Consider the following 25974-nt stretch of genomic DNA (forward strand, 5'->3'; position numbering starts at 1 on the left):
TATTGTCACAATCTATTGGAATAAATCAATGCAGGTGTATCTACAACTATATTTTCCAAATATAGTTCTGCGGGTAAAACTCTATACTTTGAAAATCATTCTTACAGGTCAGTTGGCTAGCCTATGAATGTCTATAGCACAAACATCATCTTCCATGTGTAATAAATACATGAAATGGCTTTCTTATACACATGAAATTAATTTGAAGAATATGTAGTCTTATTTTTTATCTGGTTAAATATTAATAAGTATTAATATGTAATAATTACATAATATAACCATAACTATATATTACTTATGTGTTAATAATTATATTAATATATGGTAACTATAAAACAGATGCTATATTTTAATTTTCAGTTTTAAAAATGCATTAAGTTATATGCTATAACATGGATAGACCTCAAAACATTATGTTAAGTGACAAAAGCCAGACACAAAAGACTGTACATTGAATGATCCCATTTAATTAAATGTCAAGAAAAGGCAAATTTATAGAGATAGACAGTAGATCAGTGGATGCCAGCCAAGAGGTGGTGGTGAGAGCAGGGATCTGAAGTGAGCACAAGGGAACTTTTTGGAGTATTGAAAATGCTCCAAAACTTATTGTGGTGATTATTATACAGCTGTATAAATTTACTAAAAATAATTGAATTGTACACTTGCAAATGAGTTAATTTTATGTTGTATAAGTTATACCTCAGCAAAATTATGTTAAAAAATGCATAGAGACTTCTAGTTTCCAGTCTAGCATGTGGAGTTTGGAAGTCATCACTCAGCCCTAACAACAGGTGAAAAAGACTAAACAAACTAAAAAATCGACAACTCTTCTTATATTCATCAAAGAAGCAAAGTCACAGATCAAACTGCTGCCCTCAAATTTGGAGAGACAGACAGGCATATACTAAGAATCACAACTTACCAGAGCAAAAATCCACAAGGAGATACCTCTGGGAAACCAAAATAGTGTGATAGGAAAGCCTAAACTGTGATTGACAAATCGCTGGGGGCTCAACATAAAAAAGTCTGAGAGTTAAAAGCTCCAGGGACCCAGTTAGAGAGGTCCCCATACTTTTGTGAATTTTACTTCCAGGAGCTCAACCAGTTTCTCATGGTGAATATTGGAAAATCCTCTCCTGCTTCTGACAGGGGAATAGGAAAATGCACCACATTCAAACATACCAAAACATTCTGTTCTTAGAAAAGTCTGTCCTCAAGCAAAACTATCTTACCAGAGCCTAAACTATTGGGGTTTTAAAACAGACTAAATGCCCTGGGAGAAAGGAAATATCCAACTCTAGATTAGTCAAGCTTTCCACATAAGAGAAGGGAAATACCCAAATCCAGCCCACTCTAGCCATCCTGACCCACCTAAGGGGAAGGGAGGCTGCAGAACACTTGTGAAGTTCACAGTTCAGGGGCACAGGCTCACTAAAAGACTGAAATCTAATCAAAGGACTGTAGACCACTTCCCTTTCACCCCACCCACCTTACCACCTCATTACTAAAGGCCAATTTACAGCAGTTCCTTTTACACAATATATTATGTTCTACTATCAAGAAAAAATTACAAGGCATACCAAAATGCAAAAACAGTATGAAGAGATAGAGCAAGCATCAAACTAAACTCAGATATAGCAGGGATATTGGAATCAGCAGACCAGAAAGGTAAAATAACTATGAGTAATATGGTAAGGGCTCTAATGGATAAAATAGACACCATGCAAAAAAAGATAGGTAATGTAAATAGAGAGATAAAAATTTTAATAAAGAATCAAAAAGAAATGCTAGAGATAAAAAAAAGAAATAAAGAATGCCTTTGGATCAAAAGTAGACTGACATAGTTGTGGAAAGAATCTCAGAAATTCAGAATATGTCCATAGACACTTCAAAAATGGAAAAAAAAAAAAAAGGGAAAAAAAAACTAAAAAAAAAAGGAACAAAATATGCAAAAAATGAGGAAAAACTATAAAAGGAAAAGAAGAAATATTTGAAGAAATAATTACTGATAATTTCCCCCAAATTAATGTCAGATACCAAACCACATATCTACTAAGCTCAGAGAACATCATGCAGGATAAAAAAAAAAAATTACACAAGCATATCATATTCAAACTGTAGAAAATTAAAGATGAAGAAAAAATCTTAAAAGAAATCAGAGGGGGGAAAAGCACCTCACCTTTAGAAGAGGAAAGATAAAAATTATATCCAACTTCTCCTCAGAAACCAGGTAAGCAGGACAAAAGTGAAATGTTTAAAGTGGTGTGAGAAAAAATATGCCAAAACAGAATTCTTTTTTTCTGCAAAATTATCCTTTCAAACTGAAGGATAGATAAAGACTTTTTCAGATGAACAAAAATTGAGTGAATTTGTTGCCAGTGGACCTGCCTTCCAAGAAATATTAAAGAAGTTCTTCAGAGAGAAGAAAAATAATGTAGCTAGGAAACTCAGATCCACATAAAGAAAGGAAGAGCATTACAGAAGGAATAAGTGGAGGCAAAATAAAAACATTTATTTTCTTACTCTTAATTGATCTAACAGATAACAGTGTGTTCAAAATAATGGCAACAATGTGTTGAGATACATAGGTATATATGTGACCAAGGAATATATAACAGCACTTACAGGGAAATTTATAGCATTGGCCACATATATAGAAAAAGAAGAAAGATCTGGGGCTCCTGGGTGGCTCAGTTGGTTAAGCATCTGCTTTCGGCTCAGGTCATGATCCCAGCGTCCTGGGATCAAGCCCTGCCTTGGGCTCCCTGCTCAGCTCTCCCTCTGCACCACCCCCCCCAACACTTGGGCAAGCTTGCTCTCTCTCTCAAATAAAAAAAAAAAAAATCTTAAAAAAAAAAGAAAAGAAGAAGGATCTAAAATCAATAATCTAAGCTTCCACGTTTGGGAACTAGAGAAAAATAGAAATTGTCTAAAGTAAGCAGAGAAAAAATAATAAAAATTACAACAGAAATCAATAAAATTAAAAAAGGAAATCAATAGAGAAAATCAATAAAACCAAAAGCTGTTTCTTTGAGAAGATCAATAAAATTGATAAAACTCTAGCCAGGCTAAGGAAAAAAGAGAAGACACAAATTGCTACTATCAAAAATAAAGAAAGTAACATCACTACAGATCCTATAGACATTAAAAAGATAAAGGAATATTATGAGCAACTCTATGTCCACAAATTTTTTAAACATATCATTTATTTTCTCCTCTTACTTTTTTTTTTCTTTTCTTTAAGTAGGTTCCATGCCCAGCGTGGAGCCCAACACAGGACTTGAACTCACAACCCTGAAATCAAGACCCGAGCTGAGATCAAGAGTCAGACACTTAACCAACTGAGCCACCCAGGTGTTCCTATGCCTACAAATTTGACAATCTAGATACAATGAACCAATTCCCTGAAAGATATAATCTGCCAAAACTCACACAAGAAGATAGACAATCTGAATAGGCCTATATTTGTTAATGAACTTGAATTAATAATAAATAACCTTCTAAAACAGAAAGCATCAGGCCCAGTTGGATTTAATGGTGAATTCTACCATACACTTAAGGAAGAAATTATACCAATTTTCTACAGTCTCCTCCAGATGATAGAAGCAGAAGAAAACTTCCTTACCCATTCAATGAGGCCAGTATCACCCTAATACCAAACCAGACAAAGGCACTACAAACAAAGAAAACTACAGACCAATGTCTCTTTTGAGTGCAGATGCAAAAATCCTCAACAAAATAATAGTAAGTTGAATTTAATAAGATATAAAAAGAAGCATACACCATGACCAGGTATGCAAGGCTGGTTCAACATTTGAAAATTATTTAAAGTAATCCATCATATCAACAGGTTAAGAAGAAAAATCACATGATCACATCAATAGATGCATAAAAGCATTTGATAAAATTATCTGTTCATGATAAAAACTCTAAATCAAGACACATATTTTATATTTTTCACACACATACAACTCAAAATGGATCATAGATGTAAATATAAAACACAAAACTATAAAACTTCTAGAATAAAATCTAAATAATCTTGGGTTTGGCAATGACCTTATAGGTATAACACCAAAGGCATAATCCATGAAAGGAATGGTTGATAAGCTGGACTTCATTAAAATTAAAAACTTATGCTCTGCCAAAGATATTGTCAAGAAAACAACAACAACAAAAGCCACAGACTGGGAGAAAATATTTGCAAAAGGCGTATCTGATAAAGGACTCTTATCCAAAATATATCAAGAACTCTTAAAACTCAACAATAAGAAAACAAACAACCTAATTTTAAAAACAGGTCAAAAGATCTAAAGAGACACCTCACCAAAGAAGGTATACAAATGGCAATAAGCACATGAAAAGATATTCTACATCATATGTCATTAAAGAAATGCAAATTGAAGCCACAAGGAATACGGCAAACCCATAGCTAACACCACACTCATTAGAAGCTAAAAGCTGTTCCTCTAGGATCAGGAACAAGACAAAGATGTCCACTTTTACCACTTTTATTTGGCATAGTATTTGAAGTCCTAGCCAGAGCAAGTAAGAAGAAAAAGAAATAAAAGGTATTCAAATTGGAGAGAAAGAAGTAAAACAGTCACTATTTCCAGATGACATGATATTATATATAGAAAGTCCTAAAGACTCCAACAAAAAGCTGTTAAAACTAATAAATTAATTCAATAAGCTGCAGGACACAAAATCAAATATACAAATATACAAAATATATACAAATATACAAAAATTAGTTGTGTTTCTACACAATAATAATGAACTATTGGAAAGAGAAATTAAGAAAATAATCTCATTTACAATTGCATCAAAAACAATACAATAGCTATGAATAAATTTCACCAAGGAGGCGAACGACTGAGTTCTGTAAGAGATTAATGAAAGAAATTGAAGAAGATACATAGAAATGAAAAGATATTCCATGATTATGGATTGGAGGAATTAATATTGTCACAATGTCCATACTACCCAAACCAATGCACAGGTTCAATGAAATCCCTATCAAAATTCCAATGGTATTTTTTCACAGAAATAGAACAAACAATTCTAAAATTTGAATAGAACCACAAACAGCCCCAGATAGGCAAAGCAGTCTTGAGAAAGAGTAACAAAGCTGGAGGCATTATGCTGTCTGATTTCAAACTGTATTGCAAAGCTATGGTAATCAAAATGGTATGGCATAGGTCTAAAAACGGACACATAGATCAATGGAACAGAATAGTAAGCCCAGAAATAAACTCACACATACACGAACAATTAATTATGACAAAGAAGCCAAGAATACACTATAGGGAAAGGACAGTGTCTTCAGTAAATGGTGTTGGGAAAACTGGTTAGCCACATGCAAAAGAATAAAACTGGACCCCTATCTCACACCATTCACAAAAATTAACTCAAAATGAATTAAAGACTTGAATGTAAGAACTAAAGCTATAAGACTCCTAGTGTAAAATATAAGTGGGAAGATCCTTGACATTGATCTTGGCTGTGATGTTTTGAATCTGACACCAAAAGCAAAAACAACAAAGGCAAAAGTAAACAAGTGAGACTACACCAAACTAAAAAGCTCCTGTGTAGCAAAAGAAACCATCAGCAAAGTGGAAAGGCCACCTACTGAATGGGAGAAAATATTTGCAAATCATACATCTGATAAGGGGCTAATATCCAAATATGTGTGTGTGTGTGTATGTGTGTGTGTGTAACTCACACTACTCGAAAGCAAAAAAAAAAAAATTGAATTAAAAAATGGGCAGAAGATCCGAATAGAAATTTTTTTCAAAGAAACCATACAGATGACCAAAAGGTACATGAAAAGGTGCTCAACATCACCAGTCATCAGAGAAATGCAAATCAAAACCACAACGAGATATCACCTCACACCTGTTGGAATGGCTAAAGTCAAACATTCAATGCAATCTCTATCAAAATACCATTAACATTTTTCATGGAGCTGGAACATACAATCCTAAAGTTTGTATGGAACCAGAAAGGACCCCAAGTAGCCAAAGAGGAATGTTGAAAAAGAAAACCAAAGCTGGAGCCATCACGATTCCGGACTTACAGCTCTATTACAAAGCTGTCATCATCAAGACAGTATGGTACTGGCACGAAAACAGACACATAGATTAATGGAAAAGAATAGAGAACCCAGAAATGGACCCTCAACTTTTTGGTCAGCTGGTCTTCAACAAAGTAGGTAAGAATTTATCTAATGGAAAAAAGACAGTCTCTTCAATAAATGGTGTTGGGAAAATTGGACAGTCACATGCAGAAGAATGAAACTGGACCATTTTCTTACACCATACACAAAAATAAACTCAAAATGGATAAAAGATCTATATGTGAGACAGGAATCCATCAAAATCCTAGGGGAGAACACAGGCAGCAACCTCTTTGACCTCGGCCACAGCAACTTCTTGCTACATATGTCTCCAAAGACAAGGGAAACAAAAGCAAAAATGTACTATTGGGGCTTCATCAAGATAAAAAGCTTCTGTACAGTAAACAGTCAACAAAGCTAAAAGGCAACCTATGGAATGGGAGAAGATATTTGCAAACATCTTATCAGTTAAAAGGCTAGTATCCAAAGTCTATAAAGAACTTATCAAACTCAGCATCCATTAAACAAAAAATCCAGTCAAGAAATGGGCAGAAGACCTGATAAGACATTTCTCCAAAGAAGACATACAAATGGCCAACAGACACATGAAAAAACGCTTAACATCACTCAGCATCAGGGAAATACAAATCAAAACTACAATGAGATACCACCTCACACTGGTCAGCATGGCTAAAATTAACAAGTCAGGAAGCAACAAATGTTGGCGAGGATGCTGAGAAAGGGGAACCCTCTTACACTGTTCATGGGAATGCAAACTGGTGCAGCCACTTTGGAAAACAGTATGGGGGTTTCTTAAGAAGTTAATAATAGAGCTACCCTACAGCCCAGTAATTGTACTACTGGGTATTTGTCTAAAGGATACAAACGTAGTGATTCAAAGGGGCACATGCACCCCAAACTTTATAGCAGCAATGTCTACAATAACCAAACTATGGAAAGAGCCCAGATGTCCACTGACAGATAAATGGGAAAGAAGAGGTGGTATACATATACAATGGAATATTACTCAGCCATCAAAAAGAATGAAATCTTGCCATTTGAAATGACATAGATGGAACTAGAGGGTATTATCTAAGCAAAATAAGTCAGTGAGAGAAAGATAAATACCATATGATTTCACTCATATGTAGAATTTAAGACACAGAACAGGTGAACATAGGGGAAGGGAAGGAAAAATAAAACAAGATGAAAATTGAAAGGGAGACAAACCGTAAGAGACACTGCACTAGGAAGGAAATTGAGGGTTGCTGGAGAGGAGGTGGGTGGGTGGAAGGGATAATTGGGTGATGGGCATTAAGGAGGGCACTTGATGTAATGAGTACTGGGTGTTACATGTGACTGATGAATCACTAAATTCTACCTCTGAAACTAAGAAAAAAGAAAAAAGAAAGAAAGAAACACCAAGTGTTGGTGACAATGTGGAGAAAAGGGAACCCTGGTGTATTGTTGGTGGGAATGTAATTTTGTGCAGCTGCTATGAAAAACAGTACAGAAGTTCCTCAAAAAATTAAAAATAGAACTACCATATGATGCAATATTCCATTTCTGGGTATTTATCTGAATAATAGAAAACACGAATTCAGGAAGATATATGCACCCCCAAGTTTATTATTTACAATAGCCAAAATATGGAAACAAAGTAAGTGTTCATTGATGGATGAATGGATAAAGAAAATTGGTATGTATGTAGAATGCAATATTATTTAGCCATAAAAAAAGAATGAAATCTTGCCATTTGTGACAACATGAATGAACCTGAAGGGTTATGTCAAGTGAAATAAGCCAGACACAGAGAGACAAATACTGCATGTTATCACTTACATGAGGGATACAAAAAAAAAAAAGTCAACCTCATAGAAACTAGGAGTAGAGAAGTGGATGCCAGGGGCTTGGGTGTTGGGGGAAATAGGGAAAAGTTGGAAAAATGTATAAACTTTCAGTTATAAATGAGTAAGATCTGAAGATCTAATGTATAACATGGTGACTATAGTAAATAACACTATATTGTATAACTGAAATTTACTGAGAGTAGAACTTAAATGTTCTGAGAAGAAAAAGAAAGAAAAAGAAAGAAAGAAAGAAAGAAAGGAAAGAAAGAAAGAAAGAAGAAAGAAAGAAAGAGAAAGAAAGAAAGAAAGGAACTCAGCTGGAGAGAAGGGAAGAGAAGGAAGGAAGGGAAGGGATACGAAGGGAATGGGAGGGGAGGTGAGGGGAGGGAAGGGAAGGGAAGGGAAGAAAAAAGAAAGAAAGAAAGAGGGGCATCTGGGTGGCTCAATCGGTTAAGCGTTGGACTCTTGATTTTCGCTTAGGTCATGATCTCAGGGTCATACTTGGGATTCTCTCTCTCCCTCTACCCCTCTCCCACTCTCTCTCTCAAAAGAAAAAAAGAAAGAGAGAGAGGGAAGAGAATAAGAAAGAAAGGAAAAGGTAAATATATGAGGTAATGGATATGTTAATTAACTCGATGGGGGCGAATCCTTTCACAATGTATTCATATATCAGATCCAAAAAAAATGAAAAGATAAAATAAAAAACAAAACACTAAGGGTCAAACCTTAAGACTATAAAACTCCTTCTTGATTTAATTCCATTCTTTAAAATACATTTTCTTTTTTTTTTATTAACATATAATGTATTACTTGTTTCAGGGGTATAGGTCTGTGACTCATCAGTCTTACACAATTCACAGTGCTCACCATAGCACATACCCTCCCAATGTCCACCACCCAGCCACCCCATCCCTCCCACCCCCCACCACTCCAGCAACCCTCAGTTTGTTTCCTGAGATTGAGTCTCTTATGGTTTGTCTCCCTCCCTGGTTTCGTCTTGTTTCATTTTTTCCTTTCTTCCTCTATGATCCTCTGTCTTGTTTCTCAAATTCCTCATATCAGTGAGATCATATGATACTTGTCTTTCTCTGATTGACTTATTTCGCTTAGCATAATACCCTCTAGTTCCATCCATGTTGTTGCAAATGGCAAGATGTCTTTTTTTGATGGCTGCATAATATTCCATTGCACATATATACCGCATCTTCTTTATCCATTCATCTGTTGATGGACATCTAGGCTCTTTCCATAGTTTGGCTATTGTGGACATTGCTGCTATAAAATTGCGGTGCATGTACCCCTTCAGATCACTACATTTGTATCTTTGGGGTAAATACCCAGTAATGCATAAAATTCATTTTCTTGATTGTAATAATTTTTTTATGAATTTCAGCTTTTTTATCTAAAGAGTTGGTAAGTTGCAATGACATTGAATCATAGCTGGAGGACTTGGGTTCAACTAAAAGACGGCTAGGCAAAATAGTGAATAGTCTATTTGTCCCACTAACAAAACACAAATGATAACTTCTAGGTCCTTCCAATTGAGGTTTTTTTTTTTTTAGAGAGAGTGTGCAAGCTGGGGGGGGGAGGGGCAGAGGGAGAGAGAGAATTCCAAGCAGCAAGCAGGCTCCACACCCAGTGACCCAGTGTGGAGCCCCACACTGGACTTGATCTCACAACCCTGAAGTCATGACATGAGCCAAAACCAAGAGTCGGTGGCTCAACTGACTGAGCCACCCAGGCACCCCTCTATTGAGTTTTTAATTTTTTTCTCAATGTACTATGAGAGCACATTTTTTTTTCTTTTAAAGATTTTATTTATTTATTTGACAGAGAGAGACATAGTGAGAAAGGGAGCACAAGCAGGGGGAGTGGGAGAGCGAGAAACAGCTTCCCACTGAGCAGGGAGACCGATGCGGGACTCAATCCCAGGACCCTGGGATCATGACCCGAGCCGAAGGCAGACGCTTAATGACTGAGCCACCCAGGAGCCCCTCTATTGAGTTTTTAAATGAAATTCACCAAAAGTGAGAGGAAAAGATAGCCTCCACACATACAGAGCTAGAATTTCTTTAAATTCCAAGATTTTCAATTTAAGAAACGGGCTAACAAAATTAGAAATTTTGGGGAGAAAATATCACATCTCTAAAATGACTGACTACCCTACATTTTCTTGAAAGTTATAGTCTTTTTGAAAGGCGCATATTTTCCCCTCATTTAGAAAAAGATAAAAATGTTTATCTTGATGTATAACATATTGCACTGAGAAATGAATTAAAAACTTTTCACAGCACATTAAAAACAGTTTCATTTCTTAACACCAGATCTGATTCCACAAATATCATTTCTATGGCATAATTAATTTTCACTTAGTTTCTGTAACATAATTAACTGCTAGTGATTACACTCTGGAATTTTAAAGGAGTGCATTTCTGAAACATTTAATTAAGAAATAGATGCAACTTAATTTCTAATTGATTTTGTATAATGTTGGCAATTCATAATACATTCATACCCATAAAGAAGCTTTTGTGAAACCATATAACTATAATATGCCCTGTGTCCCTATGAAAGATACATATTCTACTTCAACATCCAGAGAAAGGATTTTCATCTCCAAGATACACAAATCTACAGACATGATTTTACCCACACAAAGGGAAGTACCAGGGTAGTTCTAACAGTCAATATGGTAACCAGAAAGCTATACATAGATCATGTAGTTCAGCCTTTAATCCAGAATGCATCAGTGATTCAACAAATATTTACTAAGTCACTATGTGTTAAGCACCATGGACAATACAAATATGTTTAAGGCATGACCCCTGCCTTTAAATGCTTGAAATCTAAGAGGGAAGACAAGAAATACAGCCATAAACCCAGTGGCATGCTGGAGTCAGCTCATATCAGCTTCTGAGAGCTGATTGCTAAGATTTCAAGAAATTTGACAAATTTGTTGAACACTACCATCATTTAAAATTTAATTATTTAAGCTCACAATTCCATTACATTAAAAACAAAAGCAATAAATACTCAAAACTCATCACTTTTTATTTTACTACATTTTACTATTATGTATATTCTTGAGGATTTTATGTCCTTAAGGACATAGGAATACTATATAATGGCGTGCAACCGTGTATCTTTTCCCAACCCCAAGTTCAGAGATGTCACATTGCTAGTTTGAAATTAGCCACCATAGGAATATTTATACCATGGAAAACAGCAAATATTATAAACCAACGACCTCCCCCCCCACCACTTCCCTGACCCTTACTGAATATTAAACATTTACCAGCATACAACTGCATAGGATAATTCACACTGCAAGCAGAACATGTTAAATTTCCATTGAATGGTTTATGGTTATAGGCATCATAGGAGCTCAGAAAAAGAAGTGATAAATGATAGTATTCTAGCAAGCCCTAGAGATAAGAACAAGTCTTTTATAGAGGACTATGAAAATAAATTTGGCAGGGATTTTATTAAACAAGAGAGGTTATGGCAGCTAATAATAAGCATGCCAAGTCGGCTTTTGAATGAATTAAGTGGCTTATTTCTTCCTAAAGAGTATCTTTACATTGGTGGGTTTAATTGTGTATTGGCAATCTCACATTGCAAAATAGAAATCAAAACATTGTTCTGAACAATATTGACAAGCATCTAGAAGTTTTGTCTTCAGAACCCCCAGTATCCCTCTCTGGCTGCTGTGTCTTACATTTTTGCCTCTTGAAGGCTCTGACTCCCTCTCTGCCTTCTCAATGACCTCAATGAGGTCTCTGATCCTTCATTTCCCCCACTAGCTCCAATTTCATCAGCTCCCTCCTTGACTTCCTTCTTTCCCTCCCCACCTGGACTCCAGGTTTGTCATCTAAGCTCATATCTCACCAGCATTCTTCTTTGCCATGCATCCCTCCTCTGCCGTGCATCCCCATCCACCGTGCATCCCCTTCTGCCATGCACCAGTCAGCAGAATCCCAACCCTTCTGCTCAACAGAGCCCTTTGCCCAGCCTCCCAGACCTTTATGTCCTCATTTCTCCCTATCTGGTTCCCTCAGACTATTCCCAGCTTCAGGTCTGTTCACTCTCCACAGATGTCCCATCTTACATGATCACAAAACCCTGAGGCCTTTGGAGTAATTCCCAACAGCCCAGGTCATTTGGAATTTTCCAAATCCACACCTATCCTTGATCTTTCCTTTTTGTTTTAGAGGTTGAAAGATCAAACCCTCCATCATTGGCCTCGCATTTTTTAAACTCCTTCTCCAGGATCTTGCTAATCTGTTTCTCCCACTCTCTCATTTCCACCTATAATACTCAAGTCTCTTCTGATGTGACTAATGCTTTTCTTGACATATGATCTCCTTTGAACTATCATACTATACTTCTTCTGGAAAAAGTACTCTGCACTCACTGTCTCCACTACCTTGATATTACTCGTTCCCTCTATAATCCTCTCTCATATAGCCTTTCCCCCTTCTACTCTGTAGAAGAGACTCGCAAATTGGCCAATGTCTGCATTGTAAAACTGACATAACATATCAGATAGCCTCGGGGCATTCAGCATTACTTATCTCACTCACTGAAACTCTGTTCTCTCCTCTCTTGGGAAGCCAGAGTTTTCTCCTGGTATCTTACTATTCCTTTTCCTTGTGACTCCTCTTTTTGTGTCTGCTCCTTAGCCATGTTCTCTAGAGTACTCTCCTTAGCTAACTTTAATTCTCACTTTCTAGGTTCTTCTTGGGTGATGTTCCTCTTCTCTAGCATACTAACACTGATATGCTGATGAAACCCAAACTATTTTGAATTTTGGACTTGGTATACCTGCTCACCATCTCCACTTGGATATCTCATAGCCCCTCAAACTCATATGTGCATAACTGAACTTAACTCCCCCACCTCTTAATCTGTATATTTTATAGGATTTTTAATTTCTCTTGATACATCAAATCATCCTAGGCAGAAATCTGGCAACCCCTCATGACTCCTTCCTTTCCCTCAGTGCCCACAAACCACCAATCAATAAATTCATCTGTATTCTCTTACAATAAACACTTGTTGAATCTGTCTTATCTTCTGTATCTCTATCCCCCTAGGCTATTACCTCCAATTGCTGTCTTACCTTAATTTTATCCTTGCCAAAACTATTGCCCATTAGTCTTCCAGAGTATTCTTATGAAGATGATATCCAACCACCTCAATACCTTTCATGTTTCTCCATCCCCTACCATAGCACTTCCATAGTCTGGTCCCACCAGCCTCTCCACCTTGTTCCTTTCACTGCCTTGTACTTAGGTTCCTATAACTCTGAGCCTGTGGCTGCTCCCTGGATACCCCATGCTGGGATTTTGTACATGTTTGGTACCTGAAATACTCTTCCCACTCTTCCTCTCCTTCTCTTCCTTCAACCTCCATAATCTTTTTTTTATTTTGGAAAGAGGAAAATTTTTTGTTTTTAATTTTTTTCCAATTTTATTGAAGTATAATTGACCCCATAATCCTTCAAGGATCAGTTGATACCAACTCTAGGAAATTTTCCTAACCCTCTCCCAGTACCTCCTTTCTCAGCTGGGTTAGGTATCCTTCTTGTGCCTCAGTCTTTTTATTTATTATCTTTTAATTATGTTTAAGGGTGTGTCTTTACAAGACACCAAGCTTGTTGAGAGTTAGTAATATATCCAACATTGTCTAATTGTCCTATAACTTGAGGAATTTGATGACTCCAGAAGAAGCTCTAGAGTCTGAATTTTCATTTGTTTAGCAAATACTTACTATGAGTTACTGCGTTTGAGACACTGTTCTATGTGCTGGGAATTTAAAGATGAATAAGACTAGGTCCTTTATCTTGTGGCTAATGAGGGAGAAAGCAAAGAGATTACCACAGAGGATGATAAATGTCATGAATAGATATTAGAGAAGTGTAAAGAGGAGCAGAAGAGAGTTCTTAGAACATCTTACATAAGATTTTGAAGGGAGAAAAATTGGAGAAGGCTTCCTGGAGAAGGTGTCATGCATGCTGAGTTTTGAAGACCTGGTAAGAGTTAGCCATGCAAAGCAATTGCATGAGAGTGGAGTGGATAAATAGCCACATTAAAGACCTGCAATTTACAAAGGTATGTAGGTGACAAAGAAAATAGTGAGTTCTAGAAATTCTAAGTGGCTCAATATGATTAGAGCACAGAAAGGGAGAAGGGTTGGGAAAGATGAGGAGGGACAAGGCAAACATGAAAAGGCCTGCATATCAGACTGAAGAGCTGAAATATTAATCTGAGAGCTATATGAGCTATTGAATGCTTGGGCCAGGAGAATGGTCAACGAGGTGTTTTTGACAGACTGCCCTAGCAGCGAGGAGAATGGGTTGGGGAAGGAGGAGGCAGGTTGGAAAGGAGGAGATGACTGGGAAGATAGAGTAATAGTTCAGAAAGGAAATGAGGAGAGCTTGAACTTAACTGGTAGAAGTAAGAATGGAGAGAGAATAGATCCATGTATAATCTATAAGAATTGGTGACCTACCAGATGAGAGGAATAAAGAGAAGAATCTAAGTTTTATTTTTTCATTTGCAACAATATTTATTGCATATGTATTATATACCAAAAACTGTTCCAAGAATTAATAAAATGGTATGCAAAGAAGACCAACTCTCTCCTCTCCTAGAGCACATTGTCTAGTGGGAAAGACATAATCCAATAAATGATACAAATTGAGGAAATGAAGTAAGGTTATAGGATAAAGTGACCGGAGACAGTATTTTTGGTAGGATAGTCAGGAGAGACTGCTCTGGGGAGCTCACATTTGAGCAAAGAGCTAAATGAAGTGAAGAGCAAATCATGCAAAATCCAGAGGAAGTCTTAGAGCAGCAGAAGGCTGCTGGGCTTCTAGCTAGGAGGACTGTTTGCATGGCTGTGCTATTTACTAAGAGAGAATGGGAGTAAAGAAATAAGTTTACAAGGAAGCAAATGAGTTCTAATGTCACTTCTGCCACTTATTTGTTGGCCGAGTGGTCTTGGGCATGTTACTAGTCTGAACCTCAATAACCTTATTAATGAATGGGGATAATACTTTCTTATCTCCCGGACTTTTGTGCTGCTCAAATAAGCTGAGATGAGTGAAGGTCCCTTGAAAACTGTAAAATACTATAACAATTAAAAGTTTTATTATTTGCTTATAGACGTTTATGTTCTTTCATAAAGAATTGATTTTTAAAGAACACTTTGAGTTCTCTGTGCTGTCAAAGTCCATAATAATGACAATACTGGGGGAAAAGAAAGACACTAATCTTTTCCTCAGGGAACAAGTTATGATGAGGCCCATATTCCTTTTTACCAAGCAATAAGATCTGTCAATCAAGTGGTGATTCTTGTGTTAGGTTTTAAATAAGATAGTAATCTTTTTTATCTCATTTAGATTGTATACCTCCTTTTTGTGAGGGAAAATATGTCCTTCAACTAGCAGGATTCTAGGCAAATCTAATTCCCTCCCCCTTCCCCCAGTGGAGTAACCTCAAGAGCAGGACTTAGTTGTTCACACTCTCCTTCTCTTATTTTATTCCTCTTTTTTTTTTTTAAAGATTTTATTTATTTATTTGACAGAGACACAGCGAGAGAGGGAACACAAGCAGGGGGAGTGGGAGAGGGAGAAGGAGGCTTCCCGCCCAGCAGGGAACCTGATGCGGGGCTCGATCCCAGGACCCTGAAATCATGACCTGAGCTGAAGGCAGTTGCTTAACCAACTGAGCCACACAGGTGCCCCTATTTTATTCCTCTTTATGCTGCATCCCAATCCACTTTCCCATGTGTGCACAAACACACACCACACACACATGCACATGCACATATACACATACACACAGGCAACCGTTCTATTGGGTTTAATATATCTTTTTGTTTATACATTTCCTTAAAAATGTATATTTGTATGTATTTTTAATTTATGTAATAGTATTATAGGGAATTTAAATTCCTACTCTGCACAGTGTTCCACAGATTTTGTACTTAGTAGTTGTAAATGCTTAGATTAGCTAGAAGGTTTTATTTTTTCAAACTAGCCAGTACTTTCTGGTCTTTGCTCTGAAAAGTATCTATTTTGCAAGAGTCGGGATTTTGTCTTTGAGCCCAATTCTGAGCTTCCTAGTATTTACCATAATGCCTGGAACATGGCTGATGATCCATTCAGCTTGAGGGAGTCAGGAGACAGAGGTAAAAATACTCAGACAGCCTCAGCAAATGGTGATCATCGATCTATTCAGTCAGATTCTGGCTGAGCTTTTCAACAATTTCCTTGGGCCACTCTTGTAAATCTAGAAGCTAAAGAGATTTCTCAAGTGATACGGTATAATAATGTTTTCCCGAACCGCCGGTGCCATTGGAGAGTCATCTCAATAGAAGGAGAGTCTGGTCCACTTCATCCCTAGATTCAACATATTCCTATTTCTGCAATTTCCTATAATGAGTCTTAAGTTGAGCCAGATGAAACTTCAATTATACTAATACATAATTGGCCAGCTGTTAAAATGGGAGCCAGCACAGTTCCCAAAAAGGCAGGAAAAAACTCCTCTCGAAAAAATTTCCATTTCAAACATGATTACCATTTTGGTTATAATTTTGTATGGTAATTTCACAAATGGAGTTTTGTACCAGCAAGAAAATGAACATCTGCAATTAATTATGCCATATAAAGCAGGTCGGCCTGTTGTAAGACATACATTGAACCTTTAACCCTTTGATAGCTTGGCAATTTCCCAGAGATGAGCAGCTAACTATTCAGCATAGTTACCCAATTTGGTGGCAGGTCATTATATTGGAAAGTGGATAGTACCCCTCAGCTGAATTGCTGTGGAGCCAGATAGAACTGGCTTCTGCCCTAGCACTCACTAGCCACCACTGGACACCATGCACACAATACTATTAGCTCTTCTTCATCTTTAGATGGGAATGAATAGACCTACCTTATAGTCTTATAAAAAGTACCTAAGTTAACTCATGTAAAGTGCCTGGCTTAATGCCTGGCACATAGTTAGTACTCAATAAATGTAGGTTTCTTTTTTGTTCCCTTCATAAAGATAGTGAAATGCATCAGAAAAATGAATTTGAATACTGAGAACAGGTAGAGTGATTGCAGAGCTGTCCTGGTTTGGGCTTTGTGCTCTTGCATCTAGAGTAGGGGTAATAAAACCCCATAGGCCAAATCCAGCAGGCCACCTTTTTTTTTTTTTTTTTTTTTTTTGTAACATCTACAAACCAAAAATGATTTTTATATTTCCAGATTGTTGAACAAATCAAAAGAATAATCATATTTCATGACCCATGCAAGTTATACAAAATTCAAATTTCTTTGCTCATAAAGTTGTATGGAAACATAACCATGCTTGCTCATTTATGTATTATTTATGGTTGTTTTCATGCTACAGTGGCAGAATTGAGTAGCTGGGACAACAGAGCCTATATGGCAAAGTGTAAAATATTTATTATTTGGTTCCTTAAAGAAAAAGATTGCCAACTCCTGATCTAGAGGTTTCTGTTGGACTCTCCCTTGTCCCTTGGGAATGGGCACAGTATGGGTCAATGGTAGGTAATAGTACAGAGTGTGGACCACTTAAAAAAAAAATACCTTAATGTGAGGCACTCTGAAATTTCTTATTTCACATCTTCAAGGAGAAAATAAAAATGCCTTCTTCCTCACTCCCTGCCTTCACTTCCACCAACTACCCCCACCTCCAAGGGGAGAAAAGACCCTTGCTCAATGGCTCTTCTTTATCAATCACACGATCCGCCCCCCTTCCCAGAGTGCCTTCCTGTCTGGGCACCATCTTACATTCAGTAAACAGCCCTCCTCCTGTAACATGCACCTCACCCCAGTCACCCCTTTAATTTCCATCTGACTAACGTCTTCCTTCCCAGGCTTGCATTTGGGTGACAGCAACAGGGAAGCTGAGGTGAAGGACACTATCATTCAGTTAGTGCCTTTTGATAGTAGAGTGGGTTTTTATTGTTTTGAAAGAAATTGTCAGGAAATGTTTCCCTTTCAAAAGTGCTATTGTCTAAGGATGACCAGGGCAAACTTCAGAGGGAACTGCCCAGAATCAGTACATTTCTAATCTGTGACTCTGGAAAGGGGCATTGTCAATCAGGTATTCATTTCTTAAGGATATTCAAACAAATATTTATTGGGAGCCTTCAATGCTCAGAGTACCATGGTATCTACATTTTATTTTCTATGGAATGGACCACGTGGGCCTACCTTGTACATGAGACTGAGCCTGGTGCCATCATGCTAGGGGTGGTGTTTAGGGGGCTCACTGATGCACCCTGGCCAACGAGGCAGCCCTCCCACCCCCTCTCACCCACCACCCCATCCTTGAGGAGGGAACATGGTGTGGAGGACCTGGGCTCAAGTTTAAACACCAAACCAAATATTTCCCTGCATTGTAAGATATGAGTAGAAACACTCTTCACTCTTTAGTTATAAAATGCTATAGAACTACCAGCTGATATTATTATAATAGATTTCTCACAAAGTGTTGGTTTTTTAAAACACTGGTATGTTCCAGTTAGAGTAAGATAAACCTAGTAACAGAATAAAAAAGCAATCTGTTAAAAAATATGCAGTTGAATATGTATATGTCTATTTTTTGAGTTTTTTCATCAATTGACATCAATTATAGGTTTAATAGTTGAAATAGTTTTATTTAAAGGTGCAGTTCATTCATCTGTAATCCATCTAATTATGTGGGCCAGAAAAATAGAGTATAATTCTATTGGACAGCTATTTAAAACAAAAACAACAAAAATTTAAATGCCAAGTATGTATAAGTGCCATTTCACATGCTGAGAAATTAAGAAAATGATAGATTTTTTTTTTTTAAGATCAACTAACAGGATATCAAATAGTTCTTTTCCTGCTATCTTGGGATTTCAGCTAATGCCCCATTCTCAAGAGAAGTATACTGAAACATCCTCAGAATTATTACAAAGTGGTCAGACCAGTCTCATGACCCTTCTGCCATCGTCCATCCCCAGCAAAGAGGGGACAACTAGCAATTCTAAAATAATTGAAAAGAAGGATCAAGGAACACAGCTGTGGGACTAATTGGGAATGTTGGGGTGATTCATCTGCCTTCTCTGGGTGGAAAGTGGAGGTTGGAGAGAGCTCCTCCTACCCCAAGCCAAGTGAGGACAGCTCCAGGAGAACCCACTCCAGGAGAACCTGTTCCAGAAGAGCCAAAGCTGGGGGGAAACATGCACATGACGACCACTACCTGCTTCCCCATGGAGAATTCTGAAGGCCTCAAGCTGGGCCACATTGTGACTTATGTGGCCTTGGGCACTTTGCCTTCATGGGGTCCCTCCCACCATAATACTATCAATATTACATATTATTTTTGATATAACTTTAAATACTTCGATATTTTTTCTGTTTTAGAAAAAAGTCAATAGATTTTCATGGTTTCTGAAAATTAAAACATTTCTCTTGACCTCAAACTTACATTTTTTTCCTTCTGATTTTAAGAAAAATTGGAGCGGGGCGCCTGGATGGCTCAGTTGGTTAAGCGACTGCCTTCGGCTCAGGTCATGATCCTGGAGTCCCGGGATCGAGTCCCACATCGGGCCCCCTGCTCGGCAGGGAGTCTGCTTCTCCCTCTGACCCTCCCCCTCTCATGTTCTCTCTCTATCTCATTCTCTCTCTCAAATAAAAAAAAAAAATCTTTAAAAAAAAAAAAAAAAAAAAAAAAAGAAAAATTGGAGCATTTTTGTAGGACCCTGAAAGTATCGTGAGCCCAAGGCACTGTGCCTTCTGTGCCTAATGGACACATTCCTCCCTTGCTGGAGGGACCCATGACAGTGGGGAGGGACTGCATGCACAAGGACACTGTTCCATGTGGTGAGCCTGTGTGAACTGTGTCCCGTGAGACACAGTAGGTATCTTAACAGAAGCTGTGTTAACGGGAGCTGGCCCGAGAGGCTGAGCTATTGGTGCAAAGTGACAGAGTAAGAGGCCATGTTTGGAGACAAAGGTAGAAGAAAATTGTGCCATTCCTGGTTTGTAGCCCCATCAAGCTCAGCTCAGTCCATCAGCTGGCTACAGTTACAAAGTATGTCATTGGCAAAACTTGAAATGAGTCCCCAGTGAGAACATTCTACTTCTTCTCTAGGACATGCAAACATTTTCACAGTTCTAAATTCTGACTTTAGATTTATGTTACTACATTGAGGCTTCCCCTCATCAACTTTGAAAACAAAAAGAATGGGGAAGTATTTTATGTACTGATTTGGAAAGATCTTCAAGATATAGTATTAAGTGAAAAAACAAGGAACAGAATGATATGTGCTGCCATGTGTGTTTAAAAGGAAAGGAAAGAACACATAGGTATCCAAGGGAAGAGGAGACAAAGGCCAGCTGCTTTCCTTCCCTCCCTTCCCACCCCCCAACCCCCCCGGCTTCAGGGCCTGCTTACCTCCTAGTCTAGGGCTCCTTCTGGGTGCCCCCTTTCATAGCAACATGTCTCCTCCTTCACCCCATCTGGTCAGATGCAGTAATAGCTCTCAACTATTGCTAGTATCTGAGGGCAGTATTATTATTATTATCCCATTTGATAAATTAGGACACTGAGGCACAGTGATGAAGCCAGGATTTCAGTCTACACATTTTCACTTAAGCTCAGGCTCTTTTAAGTCCAGCACAGTGCTACTCATAGATATTAAATTAACACTCAAAACCTATATACTAAAATTATATGATAGATGCCAAATGTTGTAGGGAAAATAACATGGTACCAGGAGAGAGAATAACACAAAAGACACTACTTCATTAGTGGGGGCAGGAGGGTGGAGTCGAGGCAAGGCCTTTGTGAAAAGGTAGCTTTTGAGCTGACACTCACAGGAGGATGGTTGCTAGAGGGGCTGGGATCAGGGAGCAGCACATCTTGGGCCCTGTGCAGAGTCTCCTGAGGAGGGACAGAGCTCAGTGCATCCAGAAGGGAGACTGACTAGAGCAGCACAACTGAAGCACAGCATGAAGGAAAAGAGGAAGGCATGGGGCAAGTCTGGAAAGGTGGTAGGGGCCGCTTAGGGCCGGGGGGTCAAGCAGACCAAATGAAGGAGCTCAGCTCCTCTTGGAGCATCAGGAAGCCCTTGGAGAGAAGTGGTGTGCTCTAACTCAGGTTTTAGGAAGACCACCATGGCTGTAGCATAACAGCGGGATTTGAGGTGGGAATGTGGACAGAAGAATGGACAATGGTGGAAGCTGAGAAGTTAGCAGTTTGTTGCAGAAGGTCTGGTGAGAACGGATGGAGGCTTGAACCTTGACACTGCAGTAAGACTGGGAAGAAGTGGTCAGATTTCAGGTATATTTTAGAGGTCAAATCGACAGGACTGGACAGCAGGTGGGATGTGGGTGGTGGGAGAAGAGGACGTGTCCGAAGGCATTTCTGGTGTTGTGTATACCAAACAGACTCAGTTAGCCATCCAATATCATTTCTGGATTAAGAAGGATCAGTCTCTGGCCGATCACAACCCCAGGGGGGAGGACTGGATTTCCTGTTAAGCAGAAACAGTACAAAGTGCTGTGTTAACATCACCACATTATGGAATAAGTAGACTCTGTTGGTCAGTGAGGATTTCATCATTACTTGTCATATTTTCTGTGGATAAGTAGATTTACAACCAGCTTAGAAATGAGCCTATTGAACATAACCTATATATAAGTTAGAATTAGTTGTAGAAAGAGAAATGTAGAAGCTTTACATCTAATTTGTGTTTCCCAGGCCTGTCAGAGAGTTCTCCATGCCAAGAGGAGCCAACACTTTCTGTTACTGTACAAAAGCAAACGTGATTGTCACTGGAGGTAAGGGATACTGTTCATGTTGTACAGAGATTCTCTACTTTGCCAACCGTGCCCTACTTGATTAATATAGGGATAGAGTGGTTTTCATAAAGTTACAGAGTTTTGCTCCCAGGGAAAACCTTTTAGAGAGTTAAAGATTTCACATAAAGTTAAATTTGTCAGTCTTTTTCTTTGTGCCTTCTGGATCTGATGGCACGCTTAGAAAGTTCTTCCCCGGCACCAGGATATGTGTTATAAATTCTTCCATATCTTACTCTAACTTTTTTTATTGCTTTATATTTTACCTTTAGATCTTTAATCTCTCTAGAAGTTATTTTAACATGTGAGAGCATGAGATCCCAGCCCGGGGCCCCTTGTGTGGGCTTTAGAGGAGTCCTGGAGGCTCCTGCGGCCTATTGACCCTTGTGTGTCTATGTGCATTTTTCTGCAGAGATAGTCCAAAATGTTATCAAATCCTCAATGGGGTCCATGTTCAAAGAGGTCAAGGGCCAATGTTTTAGAGTTAGCAGGAAAGAGGCCAAGGAGAGAGACTTGAAGCATACTAGCATTTAAGGGTTAAAGAGGGTGGAATATAGGACATGAGGTCATCTGTAGAGAGTATGATATAAGAAGCTCAAAGGGGAAGATGGAGGACGGAAATGTTCCTCAAGCCTCAGACTTGTCACCTATAATCCTGGGGTGCTAATACAGCAGGATGGCTTCGAGCCTGGGCTCTGAAGTCAGACTCTCTGGGTACAAATCCTGATTGTCTTTCTAGCAATGACCTTGGGCAGGTCATTTGATCCCTTTAAACTTCAATCTACTCTAAAGTGGGACTGATAATAGTACCGACTCATAAGATTGTTATAAGAATTAAGCAAATTTGAATAAAGTACTTAGCACACAATAAGTGCTCAATACAAATTTGCCAATAATAATACTAACAATAACAAAACCACACATACTTCATATGGTGGTGCTTAAGATTAATTGAGATAATGTATGCCTGGCACATAGTAGATTGTCAATAAATATTAATTCAATCCATCTACGACACGTGTATAGGCAAAGTCATGTTGACAAAAGCGCGGAGGTTTTGTTGGAATAAGATGAAATCGGAGGTTCCAGTCAGGAGGCTGTTCCAGGAGTCACAAGTGAGGTGGTGAGGATCTGCATTATTGTAGGTGAAATGGAAAAAGAAAGGAAAGAGCCAATCCCATGGGAAAGAAATTAGTCATAAAACCTGAAGCCAGAATGAAATTGGGATTAGTAAGAGGGATCAATCAGCTCCGAGTTTGTAGGGGAAAATGGAAGAGTAGCAGCTGTATTGTTACCAGAGATCAGGAAGAAGGTGCTCACGTGGGAAAGAGAGCAAACTCAACTCAAGTGTGAACTTAAATGTCAAGTGTGATTAGGCACCTGAGAGGATGCTCCTTTTGGTGATGACAAAAGACCTAGTTGGATCTAGGGGATGTGAGGGCCCCCAGGCTGGCTGCACGAGTGAGAACTCCCAGGGGCACCCCTAGATCAGAGTCACTTTCAACAAGGAGCATGTAGACTTGAACGATGTAAATGAGCAAGATAGAAACTCAAATAAACATCAAGAAAATGGCCTATACTGGAGATCTGAACTTTAGAAAGGGAAAGAGCAAACAAGATTTTTAAGAAGAAAGCTCTGTCATCCAAAAGATCACCAAATGTACCATTTGGTAAATGCTTCGAGCAAAAATATTTATTAAAAAAGCAAAAATGTTCAATGAGTATGAGCTACTAGTTCCTTGCATGTGAGATTTCTTCAAATTCCTTCCTCTAAAACACACACAGCTGCAATGTTTGGTTTTCTACCAAGAGTATCCTGCCTTGGCCCTGAAATGCCAGTATTGATAAGTACAGTTGACCCTTGAAAAACACAGTGGTTAGGGGCGCCAACCACCCCCCACCACCACCAGCAGTAGAAAATCCACATGTAACTTTGAACTCCCACAAAACTTGACCACTAATAGCCTACTGTTGACTGGAAACCTTACAGATAACATAAACTGTGGATTCACAAATATTTTGTATGTTCTATGTATTATACACTGTATTCTTACAATAAAGTAAGCTAGAGAGAAGAAAATGTTGTTAAGAAAGTCATAAGAGAGAAAAATATGATTTTACAGTTCTGTAGTGTATTTATTAAAAAAAAAAAAAATCTGCATGTAAGTGGGTCCACACAGTTCAAACCCATGTTGTTCAAGGGTCAACTGTGTGAAGATAGCTACACTCTCACTTCACACCTGGGTGATCTCCCCTGAGGACATAGTTAAAATTTTTTTCAGTATATTGTGCATTTGAAGTTCATATTGAAATTTGTGCTCAGGTTTGGGCCTTCGACAACACTTACTTAAAACTAGCTTTGGTTCGAATATTATTTTTTAAAAATTACATAGGAATCTACTGGAAAGTAAAACAAGTAAAAACAATGCACTAGAAGTTAGAAGAGGTGGCTTTAGTCATAGCCTGGCCATTAACCAACTGTATAATTTTCAACTACCACGTAATCTTCTGTTGCTTACTTTCTGTATCTGGTAAAATGAGGAAGTTGGACTACATACATTCCAAGACCCCTTGAGCTTAAAGAATCCCGATCTGTTGTTTAAAGAAATCCCTGTTCATAGGGAGATAAATTAAAATGTCCTTTGGAAAACTTGGAACCCAGTTTGCCAAATAGGGTTACTCAGTATGTAGTCAGAGCTTTGTGTACTCAAAAAAATGAGGCATTAAAGGGCCACAGACTTCTAAATTTCAAGTAAGGACATCAAAGAAAGAAAGCAAAGCATATGGGTAAGAAGTCTGCAGAGTAGTATGTGGGAGTCATGGCTTAGACTGGGAGCAAGTTTCCTGGCACCTGGAATGATGATTCTAAGAACGAACAGGGATCCAAGTCTTTAAGCTGTGCTAACTGAGGTTATCCTTTAAAGAGCTCCGCACTGAAGTCTAGAACACATGAGGCAACAAATACTAAAATTACATGTTTTCAAAAAAAGGAGTGCCATGCTTATATTACAATTTCTTGATCCCCGTTGCCTTTTGCTGAACTGATGACTGTCTTGGCTTCTTCCTTGTGAGGGAAATGGCCCCGAGCACTTGTCAGGAGGAGGTGGGGGTGCTCCAGGGATGAGGGAAAGAGCACAGTGGTCCTCAGAGAGGAAGCAGGGAAACTGCCCCAGAATCGAATTGCAAGGGACGCTGCCCCCAGCAGGGCAGGTCTTCAGTTCCGTGTGGCCTTCTATCCTCCTTCAACTCAAACCCTCCACAGGAAACCCTCTGAGAAAGCAAAACGGCACAGTTAAAGTAAGATCTGATTTCTAAAATCCGATTGTTCTAAAAAGACAAGCTGTCACATTAATCTTAACCAACTCCTTTGAACAGCCCTTTGTTCTCACACAAAATACTTCAAAACATAAGAATTGACCAGCTCTCATATATTTTGTCATCTTAAGTATTTTAATCATTTCTGAGAAAAAATATGTGTTTGGTAATGTTCTGGGACTCAAATCACTTTAGTGTTTATGGATTAAGATGTTTGACCCTCATGAACCTCAACAGTCATTATATTGTAAGATGGCCAGCTACAGCTTTGAAATCTTATTTTTCTGGCTCTCTTACAAAACAAAACATTTAGCAGCATGACAGACAAACAACTAATACTTTTCACCATGCAAAAATTATTAAATTGTCACAGTTACAGAGCCTCTTTTAGTGGAAAATGCAATTCCTCAGTGACTAGAAACACGTTTTCCTCAGGAGAATACTCTTGTTGATTAGTGACTCAGCCAAGCACATTGCTAAATGTACTGTATGTACCAGCTGATGACTCAAAATATACTATGAAAGCAACTTTGTTAGGCATAGTTGAATGTGTGAAATATGCAGGGACATTTGATGAGCTTGAAAAAACAGAAGCTCCTGTTTGGGCGGGGGGGGGGGGGGGGGTGGTGTAACAAAAAGCCAAACCAGGACAAGGTACTTACCAAAACAAAACAAAACAAAACAAAACAAAATAAAATTGCAAACTTCCTGAGCATTTGTTTTTAGCTCATTGCTATCTCTCTTGGCCAATTTAAGAGTTAAACCCCGACTTTGAAAGGTCCAGTGTATACAAACGGTTCTCTGCCATCCAAGATAATTTGGGGGCTCTGCAT

At 38.4% G+C, this 25974-nt stretch overlaps 1 protein-coding gene across 1 annotated transcript in view; it reads left to right on the forward strand.

The window, feature by feature from the left end:
• The window catches only part of WDR64 (WD repeat domain 64), a 142689-nt gene that overhangs the window by 39576 nt on the left and 77139 nt on the right, over positions 1 to 25974 (forward strand). Inside the window, exon 9 of the mRNA XM_044916423.1 lies at positions 21729 to 21808. Within this exon, the coding sequence (XP_044772358.1) occupies positions 21729 to 21808 (80 nt within the window). The remainder of the gene's footprint in view (positions 1 to 21728; positions 21809 to 25974) is intronic.

The sequence above is a fragment of the Neomonachus schauinslandi genome, chromosome 6 (genome assembly GCF_002201575.2).
Source record: "Neomonachus schauinslandi chromosome 6, ASM220157v2, whole genome shotgun sequence".
Lineage (NCBI taxonomy): Eukaryota > Metazoa > Chordata > Mammalia > Carnivora > Phocidae > Neomonachus > Neomonachus schauinslandi.